Source organism: Diceros bicornis, chromosome 8 (assembly GCF_020826845.1).
Source record: "Diceros bicornis minor isolate mBicDic1 chromosome 8, mDicBic1.mat.cur, whole genome shotgun sequence".
NCBI lineage: Eukaryota > Metazoa > Chordata > Mammalia > Perissodactyla > Rhinocerotidae > Diceros > Diceros bicornis.
The window spans coordinates 58,702,042-58,718,523 of NC_080747.1; the positions used below are offsets into that span (position 1 = coordinate 58,702,042).

General features: G+C 39.9%; 1 protein-coding gene across 4 annotated transcripts in view; it reads right to left on the minus strand.

The window, feature by feature from the left end:
- ADAMTS3 (ADAM metallopeptidase with thrombospondin type 1 motif 3) overlaps window positions 1–10,838 on the minus strand; it is a 266,272-nt gene extending 255,434 nt beyond the window's left edge. For 2 of the 4 annotated variants that reach the window (XM_058547245.1, XM_058547244.1), the window contains exons 1-2: window positions 9,526–10,160; window positions 8,187–8,214 (exon numbers count right to left, since the gene is read on the minus strand). In XM_058547245.1, coding sequence (XP_058403228.1) covers window positions 8,187–8,214; window positions 9,526–9,594 — 97 coding nt within the window. In that variant the 5' untranslated portion in view covers window positions 9,595–10,160. Of the gene's footprint in view, window positions 1–8,186; window positions 8,215–8,680; window positions 8,820–9,525; window positions 10,161–10,805 lie in introns of those variants that run through there. The other 2 variants (XM_058547246.1, XM_058547247.1) reach the window with 2 other exon arrangements.
- Between the last annotated feature and the right edge of the window lie 5,644 nt (window positions 10,839–16,482).

Here is a 16,482-nt window from a genome sequence, read left to right on the forward strand (position 1 = left end):
TATATTTCTCATCACTGGAAGCTTTACAGACTGCAGTGCTACATTAGGCATTCTAAAAATTAATATTTCTCATACGTCTTACAATTTTTTGATGGATAATACTTTTAAAAACTAATCTTGAGTCTAGAATTTAAAGCCAGGAAAATTAGCATTTGTCCCCAGGGCCAAAGGCTGGGGAAAATATGACAGATAAGAAATGTGGACAGCATTTTTAAAGGTTTTCACTGAAACTTTACTTACGATAATTATATTTTCCAAATCTAAAATAATCTGGCTCACAATTTGACAAAAGTATGAGAAACTGGGACAGTCCACTAGGCCACTGTATTGGTTTCCTATTGCTTCTGTAACAAATTGCCACAAACTTGACAACTTAAAACAACATGAATTTATTATCCTACTGTTCTGGAGGTCAAAAGTCTGAAATAGGTCGCATGGGGCTAAAATCAAGGTGTCAGCAGGGCCGAATTTCTTCTGGAAGCTCCAGGAGTGATCTGTTTCCTTGTCTTTTTTGACTTCCAGAGGCCACCTGCATTCCCTGGCTCGTGGTTCCCTTCCTCCATCTTCAAAGCCAGCAACATTGGACCAAGTCTTTCCTATGCTGCCATTTCTCTAGTTCTCTTTTCTTCACCTCCTTCTTCCATTTATAAGGACTCCCCCCTGGATAATCCAGGGTAATCTCCCTATTTTAAGGTCAACTGATTAGCAACCTTAATTCCATCTGCAAATTTGATTCCTCTCTGCCATGTAACACAACATATTCACAGTACTAGGGATTCAGACGTAGCCGTCTTTGGGGGGCCATTATTCTGCCTACCACAGCCACCATTTCCCATGCAGTGTGCCAAGAAGCCCTCACGGCTGTGGCATTATTGTACATGTGTGCCTCCCAGCCTCCATCCCTCTTTTATCTTTAACTGCACCACAACTTCCCCTCAGGTTAACCATCCCACACTCCACTCTTAGTCCCTGTAAACCAAGGGTGAAATATCTCAATCCAGGCCAAACAGAGCACTGCATCCCCTGCCCATAGTGAACGGTTCAAGAATAAGCTTACGACTCAAGCTAGATAGCCAATAAGTGCCCTACCAGGAACTTTTCCTGGAGCTGTAAAAAAAATAAGTAACTGTTCTGTCTAGTGGGGTGAAAGGTAGAATGATAGCCTAGAGATGCCAGTGACAGTTTTTGCCAAAACTTGGGGAGCTACAATCTTATCCTGATAGGGAAATAAAGCCAACACAGAGAAAAAATGAGAAAGAGAGAAAGAAAGAGAGTGGGAAGTGGGGGACAGAGGGAAGGAGGAAGGGAAGGAATGAAGGACAGAGGGAGAGAGAGAGAGACTGATTCCTGACATTATTTGAACCCTAGATCTGGCTATACCTGACTTTGAGTACCTATGATCAATTTGGTTGGTTTTCCCTAACCAGTGTCAATTGGGTTCCTGTTATTTGCATCCAAAGGAGTCAGGATTAATACAAGAACTTTCTCTCAATGAGTGGAAAGAAGGAATTTCGATAAATAAGGTAAAGAAAGAATTGTGTCTGGTATACACAAAATATGGTTGGTGTGGAATCCATATGGAATAACTGTTTTTGCACGATTCCTTACTCAACTCCTCCCTCTAGTGCTATATTCCAATGACTTAAGCAACACTACTTTGAGATATCAACATGAAGATAATACATGAAAATAGAACTCTCAACGAGCTGTCACATGGTAAGCTGAGTGGTTGGATAGTTTACAAGTCCACAACACAGTAAATTAAGGTTCCTGGAAATTCATGGAGGCAGGCAGACCTATCAGAAATGTAGCGATTAGAATGAGGTGGTTCTCCTTGATTAAAAGTATTTTTAAAAAAGCACAAGACTAAGTCATACTAATAATAATACCTATTATTCTGGCTTGCTTACCATGTGCCAGCATTTTATGAATCCTTTACAACTCTATGAAGTAAGCAGTAGCAGTAGTATATCTACGTTACATATTAAAAAAAGACACTTTGAGAGGTTAAGGTCATCACCTAGAAAGTGGTGAGGTCAGGATTTTAAACCACACAGTGAACAGAGTCTATGCCCCTGACCATTTGATGGAGGAAAAGTCATGAATATTAATAGGTCCTCTAGTGGATATGCTGCTTAGATTTTAGATTAAGGAATGGACGTTACATGTAAAAGAGAGAGGTTTTAACATATAAAATAGAGAGATCTCAAACTCATGAATAATGATGTCAATCATTCTTTTTATTTTTGTGTGCCTATATACATATAAAAATATATGTACTAAATATGATGAAAAATTGCAGGAAATGTGATTTAATCTCTAAGACCACAGTATTTGAAGATTCATATATTTAATCCTATTTTACTCTCTAAGTTTCTTAAATATTATTTTTATCAGTGACTTCAAGTACAAGATAGACTGCTTCACGTTGCTCACAATTTGGTCTAAATTCCATAAAGATTCATCATGCTGAATTTGTGGCAATAATTTTTTTAAATCAGAGATGGACATTTTACCACAAAATCTCTCCTAGGGATTTACGGTTAGTCAGCAAAGTCATGTAAACATATTTGGAAAATCAGGATGGATCAATTATACATGGGAACAGAGATTTCTAAGCTAGGAAACTCCTCCCACGCTTTACTATCCATTCTGAAGAATATACAACTTTCAAATTCTATTCTATGAGGTGGATGAATCCTCTCATAGTAGTAATAAATTTACAAAACATTTTTATAATATAACTTTTCACACTTTTGGGTACTTGATAACTAGAAAAATTATTAATTCATTGTATCTTTCAGAGATTGCATAACCAAATATTTAAAAATTATATTCAAATGTCAAGAAGAACAGAGCCAAAACTAATTTAAAATTAAAATTTTAAAAATCAACACTTTCCTATATTGCTAGTAGCTCAGGTTGTACAAACTTTTTCAAAAGCCATTTGTCAAAATGTATCATGCTAATTTGGTTTTACTCTGTAATCAACTTCCTGAGCTCCCTCCTAAAGTAGTCATTTGAAAAGCCGGCAATGATCTGTATACAACACTGTGTGGCAACATTCATTATCATGAGAAAATGGATACCATTAGGAAAATGTTACATAAATTAAGGTTTATTAGTATGATGGGATTAAAACGATGTTTACAAAGAGTTTGTAATGATATGGAAAATTACACTAAAATATTAAACAAAACAAAATGAAGTATACAAAAAAACACAATCTGTGTATTAAAAGACAATAAAAATATGCTAAATTTTAATAACAGCTTGGTATTTGGGATGACTGGCAAAAATCCAGGGAATACAGAAAAATTAAAGATGACGATTATAATGGACACACATAAAACATCTATAATCAGAACAAAAACTGATTAATTAAAATGACTAATTCAAGGGGCCGGCCCAGTGGCATAGCAATTAAGTTCACGCACTCCACTTCGGCGGCCCGGGGTTCGCCAGTTCAGATCCTAGGGGCGGACCTATGCACGGCTCATCAAGCCATGCTGAGGAAGCGTCCCACATAGAAGAACTAGAAGGATGTACAACTGTGACATACAACTACCTACTGCGGTTTTGGGGAGAAAAAAGGAAAAAAGGAGGAAGACTGGCAACAGATGTTAGCTCAGGGCCAATCTTCCTCAAAAAAAAAAAAGAAGAAGAAGAAGAAGAAGAATTCATAGCTTAGGAGTAAAAGCTGATCTCCATCAAAGAGACACTAAAGAGAAGGTTCCCAAAATTCTGGTAATAGCAGTCATCTTTGAGGAAGCATCAGAGTCCCATCTAAGTCTTCATGGTCAATATATCCAGTCCAAGTGGTATAACCAAACTCTTCATATTGAAACTACTCCTGATGTTACCAGGCAATTTGTAATTGTCCCTAATGGATTTCCAATGTAATCTGGGTTAGCTACCCACAAGCAAAGAATGTTTAGAGATAATCATCCTGGAAGCAGAAGTGACGTTGGAGATTTCTTAACATTTCTCAGCAATATTATGATTATTTGGTACAATGGCAAGAGAAAACAGTGAAAGTATAGGGAAGAAATATTTCAGCTAAATAGCAATAAGTTGCTGGTGATAGATAACACGCTGCACTTAATAACATCTTCATGTAAGAAGCTTAAAGCATTTACCATTAATCATTATGATGCTTAGTGGGGAGGTGGGAGCTAAACCAGTGAAGTCAATGCATAATCTTCAGTTACAAGGAAGAATAACGGCTTCAGTAGCTAAAATTCTAGATTTTACAAAGAATTCCTTTAAACTTCCTTTAAATCACACTTTTTAGTATTGCTGCTGGCAAATTGGATTGATAGATTTTAATCTTAGCTTATCTCATTTCCCCTGATGCCAGCAACAGGGCAAATGATCCTAAATAGACTTTAGTGCAAAATCAGTGGGCATTCTAAACCTGCACATAATTCAATTCAATTTGCCAAATACTTATTAAGCACAAACAGAAAAGCATAAAAAACTGATAAGCCTAGGTCCCTGAGCTTTGCAGGGTGAAAAAAGAAGTCACAAGAAGGCTCGATAACATTGTATAATTAATTGTATAGCCATTGTCACCATCCTCATTTTCTTGGGGATCAATTAAACCTGGAGATGGGCATAGAACAAGAATATTTAAGGAAATTCAGAACACAGTAAATCCCAATATGACAATACCCTACTTGGTAGATCTATGCGTGAATAACAAATATTTGAGGACGCATGAGATACCAAGCTCTGTTTTATGTACTCAATACGGCAGTCATCAAAACAAAGTCTTTGCTCCCATGAAGTCTACATTAGTAGAAATGCTTACTATACGCCAAGGACTGGGTAAAGTGACTCACACTACACCTTGAAAACCAAATAAATACCTGCAAATGATGAAAAATTATTTCTAAGTAAACTGGATGTTTGAGAGGACAAGATTAGCAACTTTATTTTGTTAAGACTGAAATGTAATAGAATTTGAAACCTGGAAACAGAAATAGGGCAGAGAAAGATGGATATGCCCCAATTCCAAGAGAGCAGGTGGGGAAGGAAAGACAGCTTGACATCAAAGCCTCACAATGCCTTTTCCTCTAATGACACCCGGACAATCTCAAAGTAGTGGTGGCTTATGAAACAAAAGGACTCAGAGAATTCTTTTCCAGATTCTCCAATTCCTACAAAACAATGAGTATTTCCTAAGCCATATGTGTCACAGAGCAAACCTCCTTACCCAATCAGGCCAGCCATTCAGTTGCCCACAATTACCCTAGGTATTCTACCAAGACCATATTCTGAGTCAGAAATGAAAGAGCTTCCTGATATGCCACAGAAGTATGTTAATGGTCTCATGAAACACACTGACACGTATAAACACAGTGCATACACATTCACACACGCACCTATATGAATATATGTATGTGTACATGCATGTGCATATATGTGAGTACATGTATGAGTGCAGTTATGTACGGGTGTATATACAGGTGTAGACAGGTAGGTAAGTAGATAGTTCCTCTCTAGTTGACAAAGGAGCAGAGAACTAGATCACAGTTCAAAACCTATTTGCCCATTTTCTCTAGAGTGAATTGTACTTTCCCACATACCAACAGGGCATTTTTCCACTGGGTGGAGAGAGAAGGAAAGAAGCAATATCCCATATGACACACTCTATAGCTGATATTTCTATACATATTCTAACGTGCTCCTATCACAAACTGCCTTTTCCCTAACTAAATAAAAGCCTTCCTAGTCTAGAAGGTCGAAGCACATCAGATATATATTTTTTAATTGATTTCCTAAGCCATTTACTAAAAGGTACATATTGTGTGATTTTATTTATAAAAAACATTAAAAAACTGGCAAAATGAATCCATCCTGTTAGAAGTCAAGACAGTGGTTACCCTGTGCAGGGATGGTACTAGGAAGGTGGCACAAGTGCTCGGAATGTTCTACTTGCTGATCCAGGTGCTGGTTACACTGGAGTGTTCCCTTCATGCAGAATCAGCAAGGTGTACACTTATACGCACCATCCTGCATATATATCGTATTTCAATAGAAAGTATTTTTTTAAATTTGGCTTCCTAATAATTTGTGGTTTGTCACTAATTTGTATTTAACTCTTCCTGAGACATTAAATTACCCAGAAATTATTCAGAAGCACGGAATTTTCTCTAGCCAATTTGAAGACCAATAAATACAAATTACTTAATTCTGCAAACCTTATTAGTCTTTCCTAATTGTATCACTGATCAAATGGCACCTCCAGGCAGTTATACAAAACCACTTTCAAATCAATCATCGGAAAAAAATTACTTAATTATATGTAGAGGAGTACATTTTATCAAACCTCCAAGTTAGCAATCCCTTTACACATGGGAACATGGGAGAGAAACCTCACTGCTGTACATAAGATTTCTTTAAATATATTTTTAAATCCTTCATAAGAGCTACATAAATGATTATAACCCAAGGCAAATGAAAACTATACTTTTGCTATCAGAAGACCCATAAGTCAAATCTATTTTTATCTTTATTTTTTCTCTTCATTCAACTTGAAAATGGTAAATAAAAATGATAATAATAAAAGAGAGAAATCCCATAGAGCAGAGGAGCTTGGGAGCAAGTAAATCTCCAGCAATATAACTTAAGAGGGCCCCGCCCTCCTCTCTTCCACATGGCTGCTCATCTCCCTCCTACCAACTGAAGCACACCTATACTACTTTCTCCCCTGCAGAAAAGGGCTCCCAAAGGAACGACAGTAGCAAAAGGACTGGACCAAAGTCTAACCAGGGCCTCTTACAGGACTGCATGCTGATTCTATCTAAAAATTTAATCAAAGCAACATATTTTATTCCTTTGGTAGAATGGGTAATCTTAAAACAGCTTCTTAATTTACATATTGAAAAGTTGAGATGTTTAATCAAATGTTTAAGTAATAAAAAGTAAGACAGCTTTCTTTTCCCTACTTGTTTGAGGAGTGGTTAAAAAAATCCTTCTTTAAAAAAATATATATTGATGGCTGAATGCTATCAACTACAAATGACAAATGTCTCTTCAGAGACACTAGATGTTTAAAGCACTTCTCAGTCACTCTCCTCCCCTCTGTCCAGCTCTTACTACGGAGGGCTGACCTTGGGGAAGAGTTCCAACAATGCTAAGCACTGACTAGGAGCATTCTGACACATGCTGCTAGACAGCTACAGACAGACACCTCTGGGCCTGGATCTAGTTTTCAAGTATGGAACCCTCCCCACCCCAGCTCTGCACTATGCACTATAGCAGGTAGCTCTGTAACCTCTCAAGCTTCATTTTCTTCAAATCTAAAATAGGCATAATCGTACCCCTACCTTACAGTGTGAGAATTAGATGACAGAATGCACATACAGCAATTAACACTGTGCATGGCACAGAGGGCATGCGCAATGACTTGGAACTATGTCTGCAGTAATAAAAACTTTCCGTCTAAAAGATAACTTTACAATATCACTTGACAAATACAGAATTTATAGAGACTAATACTCTGCCAAAAAGAAAAACTGTCTTTTAAAGTAACCCAACTTAAATGTGTATAAAAAGACTTTGAATGGAGCCTGGCTTCTTGCCAGATGACTTTCAGTCTCTTAATTCAGAACAGATATATTAGTATAAACAGCTTCAAAAAAGACCATGGACTTTGGAGTGACCTGTTACAAGTCACACTCTCTGAGCCTCAGTCTCCTCATCCATAAAATGGGAATAATTCCCACATCAGCAGGTAATACTGAGGTTTTTAGATGTTATTTGCAAAAGGCCTTATAGTATTTGCACATTAGTAGATAATTATTAGAAAGCAGATGGACTAAGAGAAGTCATCAGAGGGTTTATTGAAAGCTGGAAAATTTTTAAGAGAAAAATTTCCATCCTCTGTACTTCATTTTTCCCTTCTTTGTAGCATTCTTACACTTTGCCTTCTGTTCTAAAGACAGTAATGAATTGATGCTTGAAAAGTCCAACAGCAGAATTTTTACATCACTATAACTCAGCCTGAGGAAAGTGGGTGTCTTCACCAGAAACAGGAAGAGAAAAATAGAAATATTCCTGGACTACAAATTATTTTTTTAACCACCAAGGGGAGAAATTTCAGAAACAATATTTTGCTTAGCTTACTTCATTCCCTACTTTCTACTAAGATAAGAGTGACATCTGAGAACAAGGCTTACCTATTTGCACCATTTCTTCATTACCAGCCTGGAAAGGAGGGGGAAAAGTAAGAAAAAGAAACAGTTACTGGGTTTCATCTTATCACCTTGTGCGTTTTATTTCTACCACTAATGCTTTTCAGGAGCTGGCTAATCAGGAAATGCTGGAGACCGGGATTGGTGCCTAAAGGCTGCACCTTGGTTTGTAGAAGGTTCTTGTGACAGGAGCAGGAGCCAATTCAATAACAATTCGGGGCAGGGAGTTGTTTGCCCGTTTTAATTTTAATTTAACATTTATGAAGCCAGCAAAAATAAATACTGACATTCAATATTCTTTTCCCAAAACTCCAGATACTGGGTCAGGATTAGAAAAGAAAGTCTGTATTTATACGTGCAAAAAGAAGCCTACAAGGGGGCCTGATTTATCAGATTTGAGGTCAAGAATCAACTAGACAATTCTCTACTTTTCACTCTATGGTCAGACCAGGCAGACCAGAGAAGCTACAAAAACTCACAGAGAAATTCTGTGCCCAAAGTCCCACGGGCCCTGTGCTGATGTGATTTACTACAAACGGCTCGGCTCGTCCCGCTGAGCCTTCTCAAGGACTCTTCTCAGAGCTTCGGGCTTCACCTTGAGTCTCCAAAGGGTGGGGGCTGGGCCGAAAAGAAACAGAGCTGCACTCAACTTCGCTTTTAAAAGAGGAGGAGTTGTGCAGAGGGGGAGGGGAGAAAAGCGGCCGGCGCCTCCAGCTTCTGCCCAGGAAAATGCAGGGCAGGAAACGTCCCCAACCCCCCTCCCCAACTGTCAAACCCCAGCCCGGCCGCGGTCCTCCCAGGACACGTGTCTACTGGATGGCTCCCTGTTCGGCCCAAGGACTTCCTGAAACCCCCGCCTCCGGCTGCCCGAAAAAGCTGTGAGTCAGTGAGGAGGAGAGAAAGCCCCGCGAACCCGACTCCGGCTGCAGCATCCGGAGCACTGGGCTCCTGGACCCAGCGTCCAGGACTTCATTCAAGCGCCCAGACCGCCCTCCGGAAAGGGGAACCCCAGACGGCCCGGCGAGGATGCGAATTGGCTGCAGTTTGTCACCAGGAATTGTTACGAATGCCGCAAAGTGGTGAAGCCCTAGGTGTGACAAGCCGGGGCTCCCGGAGTGGGAGTCCAAACCTCCGGTGCAATGCAACCGCCCACCCCCAAAAGCCCCGCACGCTGCGCCCATCCCTCAAAACACCGTTCCTGAATGCACAAGATAACAGGGAAGGGTGGGAGGGGGAGAAGGGAAGAAAGGAGAAGAAGGAGGGGAGGAACTGTTTCGGGAAAAGGTTGGGTTTGAGTTTTTTATTGTTATTATTTTCCACTTACTTGTCCATCAGCTGAAGTCCTAACCTCTACCAGAGCGGCTGCTATCAACCAAAGTGACAGGAGAACCATCACGAGTCGAGTTCACTTTTCAACTACTGGGCAAAGCAAATGCCCAGAGCAAACCCCCCCAAAATAAGTTTCTTAAAAAAAAAAAAATTAAAAAAGGAAAAAATGCAGAATAAAAAAAAACCTGATCTTCTGTGCTTTGCTTCAATGAAAATGAAATCTGAGCTCTGAGACTGGCCCCCTCTGCTCTGCAGTTCTTTCCACTTCACCTTCTCACCCCGTCCTCCCAAACAGAGTGTGCAGGAGCGAGAAGGTGCTGCGAGCCGGGCACGGGCTGCGCCGGGAGAGGGGGAAGGGACGAGGGGCTTCCAACTATCTCTGCCCAAAGCGGCTTTTTCTAGGCTTTTCGAGCACCATTGGTCTCTAAGGTTAGCGCTGAGAATGCTTGGGTTCCCTGGAGCACAGCAGGGGGAAGTATTAGCGAGAGAGACGAGCGAGCGGGAGCGGGAGAAAGAGGCAGGGAGAGGGCGACTCCGCGGCTCACACAGAGGTGGGGGCGGGAGGAGCCGAAGGGGAGGAGGAGGAGGAGGCAGGCGGAGGAGGTGGGAGGAGTGGGCCGCTCGCCGGCTCCTGTTGCTCGCAGAGCGGCCGTCTGCTCGCTGCCGGCGACCCGCGGGGCGCTAATAAGGCGGCCGGAGCCCCCCGGGTGGCCCCTCCCGCGCGGCGCCCACGTCACGCGAGGCCGGGGCCCGCGCCCCCTGCGCCCGCCCGGGAGGCCCGAGCGGGCGCGGCCGGCGCGGGAGGACGAGGAGGAGTGGGGAGGCTCGAGCAGGCGGCCGGCCCCGGGCAAGGTCAGGGTTTGAAAGCGCGCGGGGGCTGGTGTGGCCCGGGCTCGACCCTCCCCCCGGGATCCTCTCCCTCCCCGCGAGGCAGGCGGGGGAGGCGGCGGTCCAGGGGAGCCACCAGGGGAGCGCCAGTCCGGACTGGCGGGATGGGCGTTGAGTTAATTATAGGAAGGAGGAGGGTCCAAGCGCCGGTCCTGGGCTTTAGGAAATTCACCTCCTCCAACCTCCACTGTTCTCCCAGCCGGCAGAAGTCTGCCCCGGAGAGAACCCCTGGAACCTCCAGGTCTTAACGACACGGTTATCTCCCCTCCAGACACTAGTAGCCTCTCACGTTTTGTGGGGGTGGTCCCTCCCCCCCTTTAAGTTCTTGTTTATGCTTTATTCGTTTATATAAGTTTTAAAAGATACCATGTCTCTTCCTTGACTCACCCGGAGTCTTCCGTTTATCACTCGAGTACACAGGCCTCAGCGTCTCTTCCTCTCACCAAGATTAAGTTATCAAATGATTTCTGCCAGTGTGGCCCGGAGCTTCCTGGGAGGAGATGACACCATGGGCTCCAGAATCGTGAGACGAGTTTGCTGGAATCCAAGCCCAGGCCCACTTCCCTGGGGTAGACTCCGGTGGGCGCCTTCCATGGAGCAGAGGGATGGAAAAGGAAATATCTCCAACCTCCACTGACCAGTTTTGAACACTCCCTCCCAAGAACGGATGATGAAAGCAGAGTGAACAGCTCAAATTTAGGTATAATCGACAAGACTTCAATTGGAAAGAGTCTTGCAGAGGCCTGCCTAAAATAAAATGTGTAGACGCTAATGTTTGTTTTGCTAAGGGATGCTCTGATAAGTAATAGCTCCTTTTCTTTTTTAAAACTGGTGTGGTGGGGCCGCCCCCCTGGCCTAATCGTTAAGTTCCATGAGCTCTGCTTTGGAGGCCTGTCTGGTTCGGTTATGGGCAGGACCTACACCACTCGTTGTCAGCCATGCTGTGGCAGTGACCCACATACAAAATAGAGGAAAATTAGCACAGATGTTAGCTCAGGGCAAATCTTCCTCAAGAAAAAAGAGGAAGATTGGCAATAGATATTAACTCAGGGTGAATTTTCCTCAGCAAAACAGAAAAAGAAAAACAAAAATGGTGTGAGTTTGAAGGGTTGGTTACCTCTTTAACTTACGCATTGCAAGATCTTGTGTTCACTGATGTATTATCTGCAGTCTTTTCAAAATCATATATACAGGACACTTACATGTACAAATGAGAAACCAGACAACTGAATGGCCCCACCCAGTAACGAAGGGTATTAGGTTAATTAGTTAGTTATTAATTGGAATTATAATTAGACCCCAGCACTGAAGTATCTCTAAATTACTTTCTTCCTTCAATTAAAGCCTTCAGCACTTTTGTAACCTGTCATTGACTTACTTTCCAGGATTGATTTGCTGAATTTTGTGCCTAGTTATTTTATTCATTAAAGAGAAATAATCCTCATGTTCTATAAATAAAAATTATATCAATTTATGCTAAGTAAAAGAATACTAGAGTACAAATCAGAAAACCTGGAGTCTAGGCCCAGCTAACAGCTGTCCTTGACAGGTCACTAAAACTCTATTTTGGTTTTCCCACTATGAGATATTTCAGCTCTAAAAATCCTCTAATTTTAATAACAAATACTGTATTTAGCCATGGCATTACAGTAGTCCTTTTTGTGTTAGTTTTACAAAGTTCAGACATTTGTGATCACCATAACTCTTGGCACAATAAGCAATTCATTTGACTTTCATGAAAGCAATGGCTTTAGACATTTTTGGCCATGACCATAGAAAGAAATGTATTTTACATTGTGACTCAGTAAAAATTTCATGATTCAGTACTTACTACATGCAACAACCCTGACATTTTCTATCTTACTTGTTTTCTGTTTGGGTTTTTTTCTTTTTTTCCCAAATACTAGTCAGTATCAGTTTCACTGATTTCACAACCCAATGAGTCATGACCCTCATTCTGACGAACATTGATTTGAGAGCATATAGTAAGATTTATATTTCTTGGATTCTAAATGAGTTGACTTCTGATTAGTAGGATCTCCCAATATACTCTAAGACAAAGCGTCCCAAAGTATGTCTTGGAATGTTAAATGTTTTACCAAAAAAAAAAAAAAAAGATTTCTCTGAGAGTCAATTAAGTTTGTGAAATAAGCAGATAAACAAAATTAAATGGATTTCTTTATTTCTGAACATCACAGGGATTTTAATATCCTAAATGAATTGTGAGTCTTCGAAAGGGAGATGTAGTGCACTTTGGTCCTCACACTGATGTGACCATAGAATGCTTTTTTTCTCATGCTTTATCCTCTGAGGAACACACTTGGGGACATGCCATTACAAAGGCCAATTATTCAAGTAAAATGAACTTTGAGTTGATAGGTAGGATTCACATGCAGACTGAGCCTCAGTTTTCTCAACTCTAAAATCAGTTTAATAATACTGCTTTTGCAAAATGCTCATGAAAATTAACATAATCTTGCATGTAAACTATCTAGCACATTGTCTAGAACATAGTAAGGGCTTAAATAAAGACTTTTTTTAGATGAAACTCTATGGCATATGTACAGATGGCTCACTGATAATGAAATATGGCAAGTTCTAAGAAAAGGAGGAAAATGTAAACAGCTAAAATGTGATGAACTTTTAATTTTACCAGAGAAAATGTTAGGAATCAAATGTCTGCAAGGCAAAGAACATCGTATCACAGGAGATGCTAGTAGGTACTCCACAAAAACACTAAACCAATGCTTGTAGTATGTTTTCTTCCAAAAATATGTTTTAAGTAGAGAAATAATTTCAAAAGTAATCATATGTCTGTAGTCTCCCTAACTGTGAAATCGGCCCCTTTAAGACTTAAGCTTCCTGAAATGAGTTGATGTATGGACATTTTAACCTGTGCATCCTCGTATTGACAGCACTTAACTAAGAAGAGAGGTATGTGTATGCGTGTGTATGTGTGTGTGTATGTGTGTGTTTTCTGTTTGAGGCTGACAGTCAATGTTGTGTGTCTTGTCATAATTTGACAATATTTTGATACCCAATCTTTACTGTGTATTAAACATATAATTAAAGTTTTTGTCATTTCTTGCAGCAAAGAATTCATTTATAAGTTTGTTTTTGTTTTTGCTGTTTACCTTTCCTACACTTTTTTTATTAACTTTATTTTTGTAGAGCAGGTTAAAGTTCACAGCAGGACTGAGGGAGAGAGACAGAGATTTCCCATATTCCCTCTGCCCTTGCACATGCATAGCCTCACTTATTATAAACATCGCCCAAAATGTAACAAAAGAGTGATGAACCTACATCGATGACCCTACACTGACACATCATAATCACCCAACGCATAATTTACATTCTGATTCCCTTTTTTTTTTGTACAAATGGGTTTGGACAAATGTATAATGACATGTATCCATCATTATAATATCATGCAGAGTTTTTTCACTGTCCTAAAAATCCTCTCTGCTCCACCTATTCATCCCTCTCCCTCCCCCTAATGCCTGGCAACCACTGATCTTTTGTACTGTCTCCATAGTTTTGCCTTTTCTAAAGTGTCATATAGTTGGGATCATGAAGTATGTAGCCTTTTTAGATTGGCTTCTTTCTCTTAGTAATATGCATTTAAGTTTCCTCCATGTCTTTTCATAGCTTGATAGCTCATTTCTTTTTAGCGCTGAGTAATGTTCCATCACATGGATCTACCACAGTTTGTTCATCCATTCACCTTGGTGACATCTTGGTTGCTTCCAAGTTTTAACAATTATGAATAACCTGCTAGAAGCATCCATGCACAGGTTTTTATGTGGACGTAAGTTTTAAACTCCTTCGGGTAAACACCAAGAAGCATGATGGCTGGATCATATGGTAAAAGCACAATTTTGTAAGAAACTGCGAAACTACCTTCCAAAGTGGCTGTACCATTTTGCATTCTCACCAGCAATGAATGAGAGTTGCCGTTGTCTCATTTCCTAGGCAACATTTGTTGTGTCAGTTTCCAGATTTTGGCCATTCTAAAAGGTGTGTCGTGATATCTCATTGTTGTTTTAATTTACATTTCCCTGATGACACGAGGTGGAGCATCTTTCATATGCTTATTTGCCATCTGTATATCTTCTTTGATAAGGTGTCTGTTAAGGTCTTTGGCCCATTTTTTAACTGGGTTGTCTGTTTTCCTATTGTTGAGTTCTAAGAGTTCTTTGTATATTTTAGATAACAGTACTTTATTTTATTTTATTTGCAAAAAATCCTCTGCAAATATTTTCTCCCTGTCTGTGGCTTGTCTTCTCATTCTCTTGACCTTATCTTTCACAGAGCAGAAGTTTTTAATTTTAATGAAGTACTTTCCCACACTTTTAATATATCTAATGACCTCCTGTCAATATTCATTAGACAGATTATAATTTTTGATTTTTTTCCCATGGTCAAATAAATCTGAGAATTTCTCAATTCGACTTTGTTCAGAGTGTAAGTAAAGAACTTTATTGCATCTTAATTGGCTAGATGTATGTCCACGTCCTCCTCTAAATTGCAAGTTCCTTGAGGGCATTGACCTCTGCTTCATTCATTTTCAATTGCAAGTATCTAGCAAAATTTCCATCCCATGGAAGTTGCAGAGTACTTGAACTACTACACCCTGAGCATGTCCAGGGAAAATCCAGTCTTTTTTTCCGCTACCTGATAACGAGCTTTATTCCAGGTCCTCAGATTCTTGACACCTAGAACTAACACAGAGCAATATTAGAGTAGGTACATGGGGCTCCCCACAATAGGACCGTGAAAGCTGGGCCTGTTGGCCATCTTCTCCTCCTTTCCACTACCTAGAGCCTCAAAGAACACAGCTACAAGACTTGCAAAATGAGGAAATGGGGCTGGCTGATAGCACATATAGAATTACTTTATTGCTCACTGAGGACAAAGGTCTTCCTCTCACATAGCACCCTCCCCTGTTTTATGTAATACTGATTTTTCATTTGTGGATATGAGAATCAAGCATGCTGTGTAAATATTACTATTATTATTCTTTTTTTAACTAAGTCATTAGATTGGTTAGGAGTTAGGATACTAACCTTATATACTCATAGAATATAACCTAATAGAATAGAGCCTGGTACATAGTAGGCACTCAAAGAATATTTGTTGAATGAATGAGGGAGTGAATATTTACTGTCTCCACTTAATAGAAGGAAATGAATAGATTTTCTTTTCCTCCTACTATCAGTGAATAAGCTATTTCCAACTTGGACCTTTTTCACAGGAGTTATTGGAAGTCCTATTGAAACAAGAAAAAAAATTAAACAGGAAAATTTGTGAATACAATGATCACCAAATTAGAAATGGAAAAGCACTACCAGGGTGTCTGGTTCGTGCTTTGGCTAGTGGATGAGGCAGTGTTCTTCCCACAGTTTTTCTTTAGGAGAAAACCGATATCTTGCAAGAACAAATTTGGGCGTCCAGCATTTTTAATTTAATCATTTGCTTTTAGAAGAATAATTCCACCATGGAACAAGACTTGAAGGAAAATTATTCCTCATGTTCCCTGATTTTCCTCCTTTTTCTTGACTTGGGCTTATTCATTGCATCTTTATCTTTGATTAGCATCATAAATAGCCTTCTTTTTTCCTTGATAAAATTTGATTTAACAATTAATATATTTAACTGTTCATACCCAATTAACATAAACAGATATTGTTGTCTACCTTCCACTGTTTTTATAATCTTTCTCTCTTTCTTCAGGTCTTTGAAATATTTTTTGCTTGGAAACTCTGGATGGTAATGGAAGATCAGAGTCTTCCTAGGGTTTAAACAGAAATAAGGGAGCAATTAAATTTTTAGATTTTTCCAAGTGTTCCTTTATATGGCATAACCTAATAGTTATAGCTATTTTACTAGCAAAGCATTTAGAATTATCATCAGATTACTTTGCATTTATGCCATGATTTTCCTCTTGATAGCTCAAGGAGCTCTAACTTAGTGGAACACAGGATAAAATAGATGTATTTAGAACTATTGAATGTAGTCAATGTATTCTCTTGGAGAGGCAGGGCTTCAAATCAGAGATGTGGCA